Here is a 17,985-nt window from a genome sequence, read left to right as displayed (position 1 = left end):
GTATCATCGAGCATGATGTTGAAGCACAAATAAAGAACTCTCAAATGATTTATTGTGCGAAATATTGTTTAGTGTGGGGTACCAGTCAATAATATTGTGCAATATATTGTTCAATAATATTGATAGTCTAGGGACCGCTTAAGCCTATAAACTTTATTGTGACTCACTAAATAACGCATTTCTGACATAGCGATCAGTGCTGTCGTTTCACAAATTCCGAGAGTAGCAGTTTTACTAAAATTTGGGGAGCATTTTATGAAGTTGGGGAGCCTCGTTTAAAGACGGAACCTTCGTTCTGCATTCATTCACAATTAGAACAAAAATGACAAATATACAATGCTTATAGTTATAAAAAAAAAATCATCGACGAATGCTACGGGCAGATATTTCATAAAATAAATATGATCACAAATGAAAATAAACACAAAATTTTTTAATTTTTTGTATCAATATTTTTATTCATACGAACATAAAGAAAAATGTTGGAAAATGATATAGCAACGTAAACTCTAACTAAACAAAAGAAAAGTATCCATATACATACATAGTTATATATCTACATAAATATAACCACATACAAAATTTTATTAAAAAAATAACTAAAAAAGTTAAACTAACCAAAAGAAAAGTATCCATACACATACATAGTTATATATCTTCATAAATATAACCACATGAGAAATCTTATTATACAAAATAACTAAAAATAGATCATTATTTACACATGTACATATGTACCTACATACATAATAAAGCATAAAATATAAAAATAAATACATACATATGTACATCATTATTTCTTTTACTCTAAACCTCTTTTTTTATACTTCTCAATTAAACTCTTCGACGATACCCACTTTTCGCAAGAGTTATTGTTTAGAAGTTCTTTTGCCGTTAAAATGGAATTTACTGTTTCTACATAAAGGCAGTTTCTCTTTTTGTCTTTTATTAGACTAACCTCCGAAAATTTTCTTTCAGCAGTCGCACTACTATGGGGAAAAGCAATAATCGTACCCACAAATTTTCTTATCAAAGGAAAAAGATATTCATTCAAAGCATTTTTACTTTGGAAAGCACATCTGTAGAAATCTTCAAAATCCAATTCATTTGAAACACAAGTTTGGTTTAGAAATAGCCGCCATTCCTCATCTAGATTTTCAGAGTCTGTCTCATCCACTAAATTTGGAAAAAGCATCATTAAAGGAACCAAACTGGGTGCTAAATTCTTGGGGTCAATACCTTGTATTGCGATTAAAACTTCATCATCAAAATTAATTCGGGATCTTACTTGTTTACATAATTCAATGTAGTAGTCACGACAATTAATTTTTATTGCTCTAACGTCAGAGTCTGATATGTTTTTTTTATTAATTATTATTGCCGCTTTTGCCCCAATATAAATGTCGTTAAGTTTTAAAAAAATATTTTCGTTTGAGAAATCTATTTTATGTAGCTGTAAATCATCTATAAATGGTGGCTTGACAAAATGTTTATAATACATTTTTACAGTTTGGAGCAAGGTATGTATTTTTGGGGCTTCTGCTTGAAATTCAATGTTTATTTTATTTGTTATATTCAAAACGTAACCCAAGAAACTTAAATATGTTTTATTTATTTCTGTGATCTCTGAACAGATATTATGTGCCAAATCCATATTGCTTTCTAACTCATAAGAAATAAAGAAATGTTGCAGTGAACCCATTGTTCAAGAATTCTTGAAATAACGTTTTCCAACGAAAGCCACCTAGTTGAAGACATCTTAAGAATTTTGTGCACCTCAACTGAAAAATATTTTTGAAACTCTTCCAGTTCCAGTTTTCGCTTAGGACTATGCGCAAAAAAAGAATATATATTTCTGGTTAGGGCCTCAAGATGGGAGGGAAGTTTTTTGGAAGCTGCCGAGGAACACAAATGCAATGAGTGGCAAATGCATCCCATTACATAAAGATGCGGCTGATCATTTTGCAAAAGGGTTTTCACTCCTGACTTCTTTCCCATCATTACAGATGCATTATCCGATGCAAAACCGACTATGTTTTTATGAGGTACTTGAATATTTTGAAAAAAAGTAACTATCGTTTTGTAAATGTTTAAACTGTCACAGTTTTCTATACTAATTAATGACAGAAATTTATCTCTAACCTTACATACAACAAAATCGAAATACCTTACAACTAAAACTAAGCATTTGGTTGTGCTGACGTCCGTGGTTTCATCGATTATTAGTGAAAATGGTTGGTTTCGAATAATTTTACCAATTTCTTCCAGCCCTTCTTCATTAAGAATCGTGTTGATTGTTTCCGTCGCCTTAGTTTTTCCACATTTAAGACTTTTAGCTATTTCGGAGTCGGAAGCCACAGCTTTTATCAAATCAATGATTGGTGATATCAACGAAATTGCGAGATTATATTGAATTAAAAACATTATAATTCGCAATTCTGCTGTTTTGATTTTATTTGTTTTGGTCTTGAAATTTTTTGTATGTTGGATATTATCGATCAGTGGCTGTTTCATTAACGATTGTTTCAGCTTTGTGTGTTGTTGGGAATCTTGATGTCTCTCCAGGTGTGAATAATTATTTGGCAGATTAATCTTGCATATTTTGCAGAAGGGTCTTGTAGTATTATTAGGTCCAACTCCTTCCTCTATCCAATCAAAACTTTCGAGCCAGGCGTTCCGAAATTTTCTTACCCTCTTTTTGCTTGCTTTGGTGTCTGCTGGATCTGGATCCTTTCTTTTTACTGCAGAAGATGTTGTGTTGGTGACATTTTCCGTTAATACTTCTGTTGACCTTGAGCTAGACGGTTTTTCTGTATTTACCGATGGAAGCGATGGTGGTGGAGGAGCTTCTGAATCTTTTGGTGGTGGTTGTTTTGTTTGGGTTTTTGATATTTTTATTAAAAACCTGTCAAAATGTTAATATTTTAATAAAGGAACCATGCATATCCAAAATCATAGAGGAAATATATTATCTAGAGTCCCGACCGGTACCCGTCCTACCTGAAACACCCTCAAATTTTATTCGAGGTGAACTCTCTCAAATTCCCTATCGGTGAATACATGTGAAAAAAGCAAAATGGGGGATTCCCCTTATAAAGAAATGTATGGAAATTTTGTGACCTGTCAAAAATTACAATCCATTTTGCAAAACAAAACAATGGGTTTCGGATTTTAAGAGTAAGTATTTGTTAATTGGTCTGATTTTTAATATAATTCGATATTTTTCAGACCAAAAATCTTTATAATGAAGAGAGGATATACAAGTTCACTTAATTAAATAAAAAGTAAGTCAAATTGAAGTGAAGGAGGTACAACAATAATCGATTTATTTTATGGTCTGTCTTTTCATTTTAGATGCTGCCAATAACATACTATAATGCAGGAAGCATTTTCCTTGAAGAAATCTGGGAGACAAAGCAACAAGGTGCTGATTTGCAGGCAAGTTTTGTGTATATTATATTTCTCTTAAAAAATAATATTAATGTTTTTAACGACAGATACAGATTGTGTTCTCAATGTCCATAGCTGCCGCAGGTGTTTACGGTGGAGGTGTCGCCATCAAAAACCATCAGCAAAAAAACCACCAAGTCAATGATACAAGTACAAGAAGAAGTTTTGCCATGCAATAGTCGACCGCTAACGCCCTTTTCGATCAATTTCGTAAGTACGTATCGAAACAGTCATAATGTTGCCAACTAGCTTAATCCTCATCTCTTAGGTGTAAAGAGTACTACCAGAGACTGTAAATTAAGTGAATTCAATTCAAACACTAAGGATTGCTCTGGCTTAACGGTGGCTTACGTATCGAAACAGTCATATCGTTGCCAACTAGCTTAATCCTCATCTTCTAGGTGTAAAGAGTACTACCAGAGACGCAAGAATACAATCCAAAAAGTTTCAGCCTTGACTGTAAATTAAGTGAATTTAATTCAAACACTAAGGATTGCACTGGCTTAACGGTGGCAATCATTCGGAGCAAATGGGCTGGCCCGACAAGAATCCCCTTTAAGTTAAACAGATTCAGATCAGTCGCTCGGCGATTACTGACGATGTCGGCTAGTTGAATCCATCGATTTTCACACAGAAAATCAACATCAAAAACAGTAAGTCAACCTCCAATTGAGATTTCCTTATATAATGAAAATTAATTTGTTTATAGTCAAGAAAATTCAGCAGCGTCATGGCCAACCTGCCTATTAACCAACCCATCTCTATTCGCAGTGGAAGTGTTTGTGGATCAAGCGATCTCTGCGTGTCAACAATGCGAACACAATGTCATTAGGCCGGAGTACCAACCTGGACCCTTGTATTGCATATATCGAAAGTTTTGCCATGTGTCTTTAAAGTTTTAGAGAGTTTCATGAAATTGGATAGCCTCTAAAAGCCGTATATGTGTGCTACGCGTATGTCACAAAGCTATAATAAAATTAGTTTTGATATTTAAGGAAATATTATTTAAAAATGCGTTTTTTAACAACTTTCAGGCTTTGAAGGGGCTATTAAAATCTTTTATGTTTTGTTAAGTTCTAGGGTGAGGAAAATAGGGAAGGATTTGAGGAGATACAGTTGCACATTGGTCTTTAAGTTTTGAATATGAAATGAGGGAAGAACAGAGTTGACTGAAGAAGATACTACCCTGTATTCATATTGTAAATATATTTGTTTGAAGAATCTTAATGATTGTTTATGTATGTTATTCAATACTTGCCATTTGTAGTCCATTTAATTTTAAACTTACTTTGCTTAGTTAATCGTTACATGCCTCTATTGAAAATAAATATTTTTTCTTTTCAATTCATAATGTGTTTATTTATTTTTTATAATTATGCATAATATATTATAACAGAAATGATAATAAATATACAATAATAATAATAATAATGAGGTTCTAGTGATAAAACAATATAAGCATTTCCACACTACCCATGAGGTATGCTTTTCAGTGCGTTAACCGATTTTTTGATAAGGTGTTCGGTTTCCCCGGTAGGCCTATTGCACCATGCTTGAAGAAATAAATATTAATACTTTTTATAAATACTAGAATTAAAAGGTAATAAAAACAATAAAATAAATAAATAAATAAAAAAATAAAATCACAGATCAAAAAAAATTACAAATGCATTATTGTGAGCATTTTGTTCCTGAAATTAGGTTCTTTAATTCTTAAATTTATTATTCTTATAACAAAATGTATTCTAACTCTTATAAAAAATCTAAGAAGAAAATTTGGGTCAAAGTTTTCGCAGCAAGAATAATGGGGATCAAACTGTAGAGCTTGAAAAAAGTATTCTGCAACTCCTTTCATATGACACAGACTGGAAAAATGTTCTACAAACACATTGTCCAGATGTCTTATGTATTCCACAAACTCGGTGGGCGGAGCAACGAGGTTCCGGTTGTAGAATTGTTTTTGAGACGAAAAATACAAACTATCCGACTGGACGGAATCTGAAACTATTGGTAACTCATAAGGACAAGTATGATTTTGAAAGCATTTTCGATATAGCCAGCCACAAACATAAACAAAACTGTTTTCATTAATGAACTCATCTCCACTTATGTCGTTAGATAACACAATCCTCGAAATGCTATCTGGATCACCATCTTGCTCATAATGCAACCAATCTATATCTCCTCTTAAATTTGTACGCGAACTAAATATTTCATTTAAGCTACTATCCTCTTCTACACTACAATTGCCCCTTCTAACAATTTTAAGGTATTGAATACCCCAAATTTTCTGAAAAGCGCTTTGGAAATCTTGACAACTAGGTCGGGAATTATTTCTAAAAACTCAAAACCGGATGAGGTAAGATGTTCCCAAAGTGAGCGAAGGAATTGAATATTAAGAATCCAGCCTTTTATAAAGGAAAGCTTATTGGTCACATCTTCGCCGCCTAAATCATTGCTAATTACGCGAATGGATTTAAGAAGTGAATCGGCAAACCTCAGAAATTCTTTTTGATTACCACTACCTGTGAATCCTGCCTGCTTCTCTTGTTGCGCTGTTTTTACGGAAGAATTAAAGAGGTCAAAAAGATCTCCGAAAAATAAAACAAGGTCTGAAGTGTAAAGCATAGTTTTAGTGACATGACCAAACTTTGAACGTGTTTTAAATGCAGCATGAACTGTATTGCTAAAAACCTGCGTTGCAAGACGAACTTTCATTTTTTGCAAATTATTTGGCCTTATATGGTCTTGAGTCAACCTGGGACATAATTGGAATTCATTTGCACAGTCGACATCGTACAAATAGATTATATCGTTCCATGATGCTCTCTCCTGTTCTGCAAAAATGATATCATTTTGAAGAAGACAGTTTCGAGCACTCTTTAGTAGATGCGGGACATCATAAAAAAAAGAATATCTTGGAACAGTTGACTTCAAAATAAGGCTTTTCGGGGCTGATGTCTAGCACCCTGGCCAAGCCTCTAAAGTTCGACCCCTGGTCGCAAACAAATTGCACGGGACATAAATTATTATCTTGCAACGCATTGATAGCTTTGAACAGAAGTTTTTTTAAAACGGACGGAGGACAACTATTCCTAACAAAGTAATACGCAAGAGGATGTTTCCATCTTTTTGCTATACCTTGGACCATAATAACTAAAACACTAGTTGCTGGGAAGGCTGAACGCGATTCGTCATCGCCAAAATCTTCTAAACCTACAACTAAATCGCTTTTCCTATTGTAGTCAAAATGAGTTTTTAGGGACATTTCGTCAGCTGAGATGGAACAATATTTGTAAATGTCTGGAAGCTGACTCTCACTCATTTTAAGCACTAAGCTTTTGACATTAAAATCTATATTACCTGGAGTTTTAGGCCAGGTTGAAATAAAATCCCTAAGAGTTGTTTCGGATGGAAGATCCAACAACGGCTTTAAGAACCTATGTGCAACAGGAGAAATAAAAAGAATTGAAAGCGCTAGCATTTTTAACTCTATACTATACCTACGTCCCTGAGGAGGCCTGTCAAAATTCCTTAAACTGTTCTCTACTATTAACCTAACATCCGTTGGCAATTTTTCCATAGATAACGCGGAAGACTCAACTTTTTTTTTTAATTTTTCAATTTCTAATTTCAAGGACAAAAGCTCACAGTCCTTAGACCGGATATTTTTGTCATGGTCTATTTGCATCTGCCTAATTTTTTGCTTCAGTTTTAAATTTGATTTTCTCAATATTACCTTTTTCGGCGTGTTGTTTCTCAACACAGGGCATGTTTGGGTTGAAAAGTCCTGGGTCCCAAAAGATATGCTATGGTAGCCAATATCTTCCAGGCCATCCTTTTCTTCCGCAACCACATCAGCAGATGAATCTTGGGCAACGAAATCTGGCACAGCCCATAAGGGCAAACGCTTTCTATTTTCAAATGAAAAATGCTTATTGCACACCCTTTGAGATTTCTTCAGCTGTGCCAGATTGAGCCTAACCCTCCATATTTCTCTGCTATTTTTATTCGAGAAAGTTACAAATTAAAATTCTATATTTGCAATAAAAAATGTTATTTATCAATTTATATTAAATAATATCATTTATTTAAACCGGATTTATTGTCTTATTTACTAAAATTATTCTAGTTTAATTATACTAATTAAAATTACTTATCTAATACCTATGTCTTAAAGACTAAGAGATTATTCTTTTTTTATTTATTTCTTATATTAAAATACATTTAAATTGATTAACTTTTTAATTAAAACTAACGCGAGACGATATAGTGAATTAAAATTAAAAATTAAAAAACTTAATGTAAACTATAACTAAGACTTATTTTATTATCCTTTACCGTCTACCAAGTGAAAGAAAACGCTCAGCTTATCACGAAAACTGTATATGCAAACGAAATTCGCAAGGTCGATTTATTAAAAAAAAATAAAAAAGTTATAAAAAATATGTTTGTTTCTAGCAAATATATTAAGATAATTATATTAAAAATAAATATCTACCTTGCATCATCCTGCGGGCATCAATGAAGAGATGTAAAGTTCTTGCATTTAAGAACACACACTTTCTTTGGCGTAGAACATGCTGCTTGGCTGGCGTCAATAGGGAGTTCATTTTCACAGCTTATGTTCCGCTGTTTCGTCACTAAAACAAAAACAAATAAATTTCATAATTTTTAACTAATATGAAGCTAAATTTTTATTTAAGTAAATTTTGATTTATAAAAAAAACTATGTGTGAATTTTTTTAAGTTTATACAAATTTGTACTATAACATTGAAATGAAGTCGATCGTTATTGGTTCGAGAGATATTTTAGTTTGACTATTTTTTGTTCTAATTTATTGGTACTATATTGAGAAAACTACCCATTAAATTTTTAAAAGCCCCTTTTGTATGTCGCGATCAATTTCAATTGCACAAATCGAATTCCTTCATTTTAAAGTAAAATTTAAAAACAAAAAGTGTAGACAACAAATAAATTTACTATTAAATACTTTGGTCTTAAGTCATTAATACTTACATATGTCATCAGTTTCCATATCCATGATGTAGAATATTCTAAAAAAGAAATTTTAGTAATTATTTCCACTAGTTTTCTGTTTAGTATTAATCAAAAATAATAACTTATATACATATAGTATGTACATACAAATGCTAATCTCCATAAATATCACATTGTCCCAACAACATTTCAAATCTGTTGTCGAACAATGTACTACCTACTTTTTTCAAAATTATATCTCAAATAGCTTTTTTTCTAAAGTAATGGAACACAAACATTGTCAAATTCTGTTGACTTTCATAATTTTTAGTTTTTATTTGTTATGTGATTTTAAATATAATAAATATAACATATTAGTGTTTTTAATGGAATTTTTATGATGCACATACAAGCTAGCTTGAAATATTTGGTTCCCTTCTTTGTGATGAGCAGTTTCCAAACACCGTTTGGGAGGGACTCTTGCGTCGAGTACATACTCGTACATACAAAGTAGAAGCTGCAACTACATACAAAAATTAAGGTTTATTTCCTTTGAATAAAAGTGCTACTGTTTTGAAACAATTACCTCTTGCCGAATTAATTCACATTTCAATTGAATTTTGAATTGATTGAATTCAATTAGAGTATTGATTCTAAATTATGGATCGTCTCACCTGCAAAAAAAAAAAAATTTCCAAGTAAATGCAATACTATTTTATTCAAATTTGTACATACCTCATGTTTTTAAACAACTTTTTAATTAAACATGGATGTTTTTCGTCGTGGTCTATTTTTTATACGCGGGAACTTTGCACAAATAGAACATATCATGTTATATGTAGGTACATGGTTATATTATGGGGATATGATATAGGTAGGTATTCCAGTTTAATTCCCGAAATTCAGCTGAAAAATGTTAAAATTTTATGGAGCAAGATTTCATTAGAATGTCCTTAAAATCAAAAGAATTGTTTAGATTTTATTGAAATATCCATGAAATATTATTACACAAACTAGAAAAACTTTTTTCAGGGGAATAGCAAATTGGCCACAATCGAATCATAATTTTTATTTCTATAAAATAGCTAGATATATTTAAAAACCCAACTTACCTGTAAATAGAGAAAGAAATACTTCAAGAAGAAAATTAGTATGTATTTATAATTTTTAAATATTGAATTTATTATTTGTATTAATTTATATTTTATTTAAACTTTTCTGGTAGTCTAGACACTTTTTCTTGTTGATCACAATCAAAAACATTGTTTTTTTTTTATTTTTGTAGAATTGTCAAAATACTCACCTCGATGCTAATCTGTCATAACTTGACATAAATCAAATTGAGAAACGTTCGCATTACAGTTCTAGGGTGCGCTTATACTTTCAGCACGATTTTTTCTGTTTTTAGCGAAATTTTTCATAAAAACAATAGAATTTGTGTGCCAAAAGCTGTCAAATATTATTTTTAGCACAATTTTCACTAAAAAGAAGTTGTAAAATTCATTTTTCTAAAAATATTGCATTCATTTTTCAATTTTTGAATTCAACGAATTTTTTTTTTGAGCGGCTGAGTTCACCTCACATTGTTTTCCCCCTAATTGTGCAAACTTCACCAAAAGCCCATAACAACTACATAGAATCTGAATTTTCCCATAAGAAATGCACGGGAGAACTAACACATGCTTATGCTAACGGGCAAAATTCTCTAAATTTAGTTTGTAGGCCGAAAGAGAGCAAACCCATTAAGTCGGGACTCTAGATAATATATTTCCTCTATGTCCAAAATTATGATCTTACTTTTCCATTTTTAATTTATTTTCTCCTTTCTTGAAATTTATTAATGTTTGTCAAACGGTAACTAAACTAACAGTGAATGTTTTAATAAAATGTATGAATAAGATATAGCTATGGCATGCCGATAAAAATATCGCTACCTCACTTGCTCATGCATTGAATTGAACTTCAACTGCAAAACTGTTATACTTGTGTTCCAGTTGAAATTGAAACATGACATTTTAAAGTTTAACAGAGATGTTAAATTTTGAATGGCAGCAGGGATGTGAGAAATCAGGATTTAAAAATATTTTCATTAATTTTCTATGTGGAGTCTTAAGGAACCATTTTGAGACATGGGTAGCACAGTAGCCCTTCCTACAGTAAAGGAGCCAAATGCTACTATAGTAGCCATTCCGACAGCAGTGATAGCGATACGACTATTTTCTTGATCTGTCTCTCTCTGGTCCTCAGCTAGCATGTGGATGTGAGGTAGCACTTCGAACATTTGATTGACTGCGACGACCTAAGTCAGGTAGTCTTCTCCTCGGCATCGTAACGTAATTAATCAAAGTGAGAAAATTTCTCGCTCACTAAACAGTAACTTAACAGTAAAGTGTCACTATCACAAAATATCAACAAAAAAAGAGCACATTACTTGGAAAGTTACTATCACAAAGGATCACACAAGTAAAGAAACTTCTCGCGCACGTAGCGGTAATCGTCACTCAGAAAGATAGAAGGATGCACTCAATCGTAATACTTTTTTCCGTGTTCTGATTTTTTATTAATTTTTTTGGATTTAACCTTTAAGCCATTAATTGTTTTGAAGGGCGACAAAATTATTGACATATTAGTTGGTTGTCATATCTAACCTCAAATATTATGGTTGTGTTCAGAAACGTAATTTGTGATAAAACTTAAGATTTATCAAACTCAAAAAAATAATCTGAAGTTAGCTAAAATAAAGTTTCATGAAGCCGAACAAATTAATTGGCAATCAGTGGTACTAATAGTTCATTACATTTTTTGTCCCGTTCGCGATTCAATTTTGTTTATTTTCGGAACGCGACATTAGATCCTCCAAAGCGCACGCGAAGATTATTTTCATAGATATGATTGAATTTGAACTTTATGCAGCGGTAATAAATTGCAAATTGACTCTTTGACGTTAGGACCACACCTAAATTGCTTGGACAATAGGGAGTGATTATAACTTGATATGAACTTTATTGAATAGCAATAAAGTTCAAATTGACTTTCGAAAACGTTTGTATGGGAAATAGAAAAGGGCTGGTTTTAGGCATTTCCCGGAAATTATTCGATTTTTTCTTGCCTTTTAAACCTTCGCTAGACCTCCACGAACATTTCAAGACTAAGATAAGATAAATCAGTTCATCCGTTCTCGAGTTTCAGTGAGAGCAAACGTGATTTTACACATTTCAAAAAGCCAATTTTAAACAAAAACACAATTAAATTATTAGAAACCAATCGACACTTATGTTAGGATAATAAAATTTGCATTTTGTTCTCTAAAACAAGACAATTTTGTAAAAACAATTTGTTAGCAACGAATTGCAATGTGGTTGCTATGAACTGTAAAATTCTATTTGCGTTTCACATACAATCCACACTGCAACGAATAAATTGTTCGCGCTCAACTTAAGCTCAAAATTATATCTCTTATTTTGTTTGTTGAAAAGGGTAATTATAAATTGACAGTTCGTCGCTGTCTGCGAATAGAAACAAAGCTCATGTGAAAGAAAAGTCAAAATATGCGAACATCCACAGTTCGCAGTTCGTAGCTCATGTGCAAGATACTTAACGAACAGCAATTCATTTTTATATATATAGAAGAAGAAGAAAATAAAAAGAAATTCTGCCGAATTACTTTAATAGAATTAAGACAATTTCCAGAAAAATAACAGAATGATGAAAGAAAGAGAGAAGAAAAAAAATGAATTTACTTTGATACTATTGTCAGAAAAATTAAATGAATTGACTTTGATATTATAAAAAAAAACTATTGTAAGAAAAATAGAAGTTAATTATGTATGTATGTATTAAATGCGAATCTGAAGCCCAAAATGTTCGATAGCTTAGTAGGAAAAAAATATTAGAATTTATAGACATTCATTTTAATATAAAAGATTGTAAAAAATATGTTGATATAAATCTGAATATTTTTGAAAAAGGACTAATCCCAATTCCCGATTCGGTATGCAGTGAAAGAGATTACAGACGATTTGCTCTTGGCTTAAGCTAGAGGCGTTGCCATTAGTTTCGTTAAGATGTACAATATTAGTTTCGGAAATAATTGTAATAGATCTTAAACACCCGGGATCATAGTTCCAAGAAAGAAACTACGAAAAATTCGTAGATCCCAAATATTTCTACGCCCAAATCGTGGAAACACGAAACAGGCTTTACCAACAGTTGCCCCAAAGGAACAAGTCTGACATTTTAGCCTTGTTATTGAGCATTAAAGGTTAACTAACTGGGCTTCAAAATCAGCTAAAGGTGTAAGGCAAAAGGTTGGATCACATCTACTCTTTGTTGCCTGCCCTGATTTTGACCATGATGGGTGCGCTGTCAGAGACGCATCTAAGGGTCCTAGCTATGAATGCAACTGATTAGGATTAAAGGAAGTGCACACAAAATACAATTGTTGACAGACTTGAGTCCCGATGTGTTTACGGCTAGCATAACTAAGCTAAACCACAAACATAAATTGACTCATTAAAATTACAATATCAAAAGAAAAATAATTATTTAAATGAGACGCCTTAAGACCGCACCCTATAGTAAACTTAGCCACACTTACTAATTGTATTCCTTTCCAAAATTCAGCAGACGATCTTGCCATTGACAGTGTAGTGACTACGCTTGCCTTTTTTGCACGCACAAGGTTTTATATTTATTGTTTGACTCTGCGTACCATAGTTTTAAGTTCTCATTATTAGATGAGCGAAACAAGGTTAGGAGTGAAAACGATAGATTTCGAGCCGTTTCACACTCCTTATCAAACGAGATTTGCTTTTTTTCGAGTTTTAAGCAGGTTAGATTGATGTGGATATGCTCTTCTTATAACAGATAGTAATTCTTTCATGGATGGACTTAGAGATACTTCCTTCAGCAAATATAGTTCCCTATTCAAGCATTGCTGGTAACTCTGCAAAAAGCGATCATTCCATTTTAATTTTGGGGGCAGCTTTAAATCCATCGTTATATGTGAGGCAGCTACATTATTCTCACTTAAATGACTAAAGGCATAAAGTTTTAGCACCTACTTTAAAATCCGTTATAATTCTCAACCAATTTCCTTTGGTTATACCATATTCTTTAACTGAGTGACCTGAAGATCTAATGAACGTATAAAACTGTTAAGTTGAACGAATCACAAAGCTCTACTAATCTGGATCCTTTACTATCTTTTGGATTATCTTTTGAGACATGGTGCTGGTTCAAACATGATGATAACACTGAGGAGTACGTGGGACACCCAAGCTCTTTTCCAATCCTTGCGTTAAAATCTCCTAGCAACAGAAGATTTGTTTCATTCAACTGACCCAAGAGATCCTCCAGCTCCTCAAAATCTTCACTCCAATGGTTATAATTAAGATAAATTGGTACAATTAAGTTTTTTTTCGCCTTGATCTTCATAGGAAATGATGGAGGTTCCGCCAGTGCTCTTAAATTTTAAAATGTGTTTAAGATGACTTTTGAAACCTATCACCATTCCGTCACTTGCTCTTGCGTTTTCTACACGCAGCTGTCCAGTCCACTCAAGTTCGTATTCTCTAAACATATTGTTAAAAATTTCATATTGGTTTTTAATTAAAAAAGTTTCTATTAAAATGAAAATATCGAATTCTCTAATATAATTAAAAAAATTGGGGTACATAAGCTTATTTTTCAATCCAGTTGTATTGTAACGTAAAATTTTAAAGTTTAAATTGTTAAGGCCCAACTATAATAAGCATAAGCAAACATAAGCTTATGTCAAAAACCCAACGAAAATTCACTTAAGTTTGCGAAATTACTGCAGATAGCCACAATGCAATTTTGCTCACGTATCTACATGTCAAAATAATATTCGCAGCTGTGCAATTTGTGTGTTTTTTTGATTCAGGACTTCTGTTTTTGTTTAAAATAAAAAAATGGAAATAAATAACAAATTAAAAAATTTAAAAAAATTAAAGCTAGTACGGACAGTATTTGAAGGACTGTGTGTTTTAAAAGAAATGGATGATCTGCTTAAAAAAAAGGAAACATTCTTGTGCTGTGCGAGAAATAAACAGGGACATTAGAAGGAATGGTTTTTTCCATGTTACCTTTTTGAAAATCAAAGAGCTTGATAGTGGCCAATTTTTTATATACACCAGAATGCGTCCTGCACTGTACAATTTGCTGCTTAATTTGTTGTCACCACTCATGGTAAAAACGTCTATAAGACAACCAGTTTCACCCGAATGTCGGCTGGCTGTCCTCCTTCTGTAAGTTCACTTCATGAATCAATGCTTTCACATCTCATTCACTGTTTACTTTCTTTAGTTACTTGTCACAAGGCACGTCTTTTCAGTCACTGGCCTGGTCGTTCAAGTTAGGGAAAGAAACTGTTCGGCAAATAGTACTGGAAACGTCAGAGCTATTGTGGAAAGCTTTCCACCCAATCTATGTGTCTGAACCCAGTACCCAAGATTTTAAAATGATAACCCACGACTTCTGGACTTTGTGGAACATGCCCAATTGTCTTGGGTCAATCGACGGCAAACATTTTGCCCTAAGATGTCCACCCAATAGTGGAAGTCTGTTCTTCAATTATAAGAAGTTCTTCAGCATTGTTCTTATGGCCGTTTGCGATGCGAAATATTGCTTCACCCACATTGACATTGGAGCGTATGGAAGCCAAAGCGACGGTGGTAAAAAACCAAAACTCTTTTTTTCTAATGTTCTTACCTATCAATAACATTTTTTTTTCTGACTAGAAATCCTTCAGGTCAGTTGTTTTGGAAAGAAACTTTTGGGAAATAAACTTCCAACTCCTCAGCCAACAAACTTGCCGGACTCACCAGTTCAAATCCCGCATTACTTTGTGGGCGATGCTGCTTTCCCGTTGGCCACAAATCTTATGCGACCATATCCCGTAACCCTTCTTCAACCAAAAGAAGAAAATTTTAACAAAAGGCTTTCTCGCGCTCGTCGCACAATTGAAAATTCCTTTGGAATATTAGTGGCCCGTTGGCGAATTTTGTTAACGACGTTACATATGCTTCCAGAAAACGCAGAGAAAATTATTTTAGCATGTATTGCTCTTCATAATTTTATAATGCTAAACAAAGAAAATGAGGGTTATTGTCCCACCAATTATGTAGATTGTGAGGATTCTGATGGTCAACGGCATGACGGATTATGGCGGACGGAAGTAAACACCAATATTCCATCAATAGCACCATCGCCAAACATTCATCAATATGGTGGCAAAACATCAACCACGATAAGAAACAATCTTCGTGATTTTTTGTTTCAAAACTGAAATACACTCTTTCACTGTTTTCCCGATGCTTGTAGTCCTGTTTATTCCAGTAAATGACTCACCTCTTTTCAATTGGTTTCATGTTTGTAGAAAATAGAAAACTATTTCTTTTAACTTTTAAATCACGAGAATTCATTAATTTTATTACAAAAAAAAATAACAAAAAAAAAAACACTTAAAACTATATTAATATACAAATAAATATACATACTTCACTGTTTAAACTGAATACAATAAAATTGAAAAAAAAAAGAAACAGAAACACTAAATACTAAATGCTCCCAAATGATCTATACTGCCTCCTAAGCTGGGTAACTCGCGTCAGCATTTCTATCTTATAGGCATCCTTTGCATCTGGTGGCAGAGCTCGCGTCATTGCAATAATGGATGATACAAATTCTTCATCTCCATCATCAGTGATTGAGTGTGAAGGGATAAAACTTCCATCAAGTTTTTCCACTACCTTGCCAAATTTTTCGCATAGCCCATCAAATGCAGTTTTCCTTTTTTTTGATGAGGCTGTGGCAGTGCAAAAATCTTCGGCGGTAGCACCACCATCATCACTGAAAAACTGTGCTGCTTCAATGTTTTCGTCAATTTCGTTGGAGATTGTCCTTTAATAATAAAAACAAATTATTAATCTTTAAAATTTAAACACAATAAAGTAAAATTTACTTACTTCCTTGGCTGCATGGAATCTTTTAGGAAACACATTTCCTCCATCAGCTCCCAAACGCAATATTCTGAAGCGCCACTTCCAGAAGGTTGGTTAAGCTTCCTTAGTTCCCTCGAGTACCTTTCTCGGAGGGCTTTCCACCGCAACCGGCATTCTGGATCTAGAATATAAAAACACGTAAATAAATACTTTTTGCAATTAACATATTTTATGAATTGCTTACCTGTCCTTTTGCTTTCTTCAGCTATTGCCTTCCACGCCTTTTCTTTTTTTAATTTATTAAAATAGAAGGCGTCCCTTTTGTCATAGAGACATTTATTTCTTCGGACACCTTCTATTAAAATAAGATCGAACTTTGCATCTAATTTATTAATGTTTTCCATTGCTTTGTTTTTTTCTTTTATATTTTCTTTTTCCTTTTTTTGTTTTGTGTATTAACTTTTTTATATTTACTTTTCTTTGATTAATTGTTTTATTTGTACCCGACGCGACACATTAACAATAATAATAAACAATAATGAAAGTAATCAACACAGAATGACATTAACAGAATACACAACAGAAACACAGAATGAAATATCCATGTGCACACTGTCTGTTTGTGTGCCAACTACACAGGAGATTTTTCTTTCCAACTAAATGTCTGATATCTGATATGTTTGATATCTGAAGGTTTTGTCTCTCTCTTGGACATACTTGGATGTTTTATGTTATGATAAACATTCTGAGAGAAATTATATGCAGTGGAGTTAGCCTGTGTGTATTTGATCAAAACTGTCAGATTTTACTTATGCGGCGAGCGACTGGGATCGCTCTTGCTTAAGTGTGCTTAAGTTAACGAAACTGAGAAAAATTGAACGAAACGAAGCTAGACTCCATTATGTTCACTCGTATTGAGATTCCTTGTATTCGCACGTTTACTTATAGTCAGCGTTACCACTTCTCAAAAAAAAGTGGAAGTAGATTTAAGGAAAAAATTGAAGTAGATTGAGAAAAATGGAAGTAGATTTCAAAAATTAACTTTTTCATATTATTCTACATATTTTTAAATTACATTATTTTAATAAAAAAAAATAAAAACAAAAATTTAATTATTTAAGGCTTCATATCATATACTTCAATATGTTAATGTAACATTTCATTAAATCTTGGTTGTTAGCAACGAGAAAGCAAAGATTGAGCTCGTGTTGGTCATATCAAATGACTTTAGGATGTTTTTATTGCAAAGGACGAGTTCTTCAAGAAATAGTTATTGTAATCGCAATAAAATTTTAGTAAATTAACAAACCTTTTATCTTTGTTTTTGGACAACTTGAAAATATCTTTTCATATTGAAAACAAACAATCAAATCCAAAATAATTCTAGGGCACAACTTAAAACATTAACAAACAGCAAAAAATAAAATGCACGACTGGTTCGCATGAGAACTCGCTCATGTATTCAAAAATGTCTGTGTAAAACAATTTCGTGTATTGAATTAAAATGTACCTGCAAAAACGTTTGTTTTCAAAAATGTAAATGCCATTTGATTTCTCAAGAAAAAATATTTTTTTTAAAATTTGCGTTTT

The 17,985-nt window shown here is 32.6% G+C and overlaps 2 protein-coding genes and 3 long non-coding RNA genes across 9 annotated transcripts; 3 read left to right on the top strand and 2 right to left on the bottom strand.

Annotated features, from left to right (window-relative positions):
- Window positions 1–3,139: 3,139 nt before the first annotated feature.
- On the top strand, window positions 3,140–3,442 carry LOC129940231 (uncharacterized). Its single transcript, XR_008780641.1, has 3 exons — window positions 3,140–3,177; window positions 3,229–3,284; window positions 3,355–3,442. It is a non-coding gene; the product is annotated as an uncharacterized LOC129940231 (long non-coding RNA).
- Window positions 3,443–3,519: 77 nt separating this feature from the next.
- Window positions 3,520–4,801, top strand: LOC129940230 (uncharacterized). Of its 3 annotated transcripts, XR_008780640.1 has the most exons (4): window positions 3,530–3,664; window positions 3,852–4,103; window positions 4,160–4,403; window positions 4,485–4,801. It is a non-coding gene; the product is annotated as an uncharacterized LOC129940230 (long non-coding RNA). The 3 variants fall into 3 exon arrangements; XR_008780639.1 differs by having other exon boundaries at window positions 3,520–3,660; window positions 4,160–4,801; XR_008780638.1 differs by having other exon boundaries at window positions 4,160–4,801.
- Window positions 4,802–7,694: 2,893 nt separating this feature from the next.
- LOC129940667 (uncharacterized) lies at window positions 7,695–9,709 on the bottom strand. Of its 2 annotated transcripts, XR_008780738.1 has the most exons (7): window positions 9,544–9,709; window positions 9,167–9,337; window positions 9,018–9,105; window positions 8,842–8,954; window positions 8,471–8,508; window positions 7,952–8,093; window positions 7,695–7,832 (listed from the first exon to the last, which is right to left on the bottom strand). It is a non-coding gene; the product is annotated as an uncharacterized LOC129940667 (long non-coding RNA). The 2 variants fall into 2 exon arrangements; XR_008780737.1 differs by lacking the exons at window positions 7,695–7,832; window positions 7,952–8,093; window positions 8,471–8,508 and having other exon boundaries at window positions 8,738–8,954; window positions 9,544–9,701.
- A 5,203-nt stretch (window positions 9,710–14,912) lies between these two features.
- Window positions 14,913–15,740, top strand: LOC129943447 (uncharacterized). Its single transcript, XM_056052911.1, has 2 exons — window positions 14,913–15,126; window positions 15,193–15,740. Exons 1-2 carry the CDS (start codon window positions 14,913–14,915, stop codon window positions 15,738–15,740), a joined length of 762 nt encoding a protein of 253 aa, XP_055908886.1.
- Window positions 15,200–17,323, bottom strand: LOC129940734 (transcription factor Adf-1-like). Of its 2 annotated transcripts, XM_056049176.1 has the most exons (3): window positions 16,640–17,323; window positions 16,420–16,576; window positions 15,200–16,354 (listed from the first exon to the last, which is right to left on the bottom strand). In XM_056049176.1, the coding sequence occupies exons 1-3, from the start codon at window positions 16,797–16,799 to the stop codon at window positions 16,012–16,014; spliced, it is 660 nt and encodes a 219-aa protein (XP_055905151.1). In that variant the 5' UTR covers window positions 16,800–17,323; the 3' UTR covers window positions 15,200–16,011. The 2 variants fall into 2 exon arrangements, with proteins under 2 accessions (XP_055905151.1, XP_055905150.1); XM_056049175.1 differs by having other exon boundaries at window positions 16,420–17,323.
- Between the last annotated feature and the right edge of the window lie 662 nt (window positions 17,324–17,985).

Source organism: Eupeodes corollae, chromosome 1 (assembly GCF_945859685.1).
Source record: "Eupeodes corollae chromosome 1, idEupCoro1.1, whole genome shotgun sequence".
NCBI classification, from domain to species: domain Eukaryota; kingdom Metazoa; phylum Arthropoda; class Insecta; order Diptera; family Syrphidae; genus Eupeodes; species Eupeodes corollae.
Note: the sequence above shows the minus strand (reverse complement) of the source record. Positions and strands in the feature narration are given on the sequence as shown.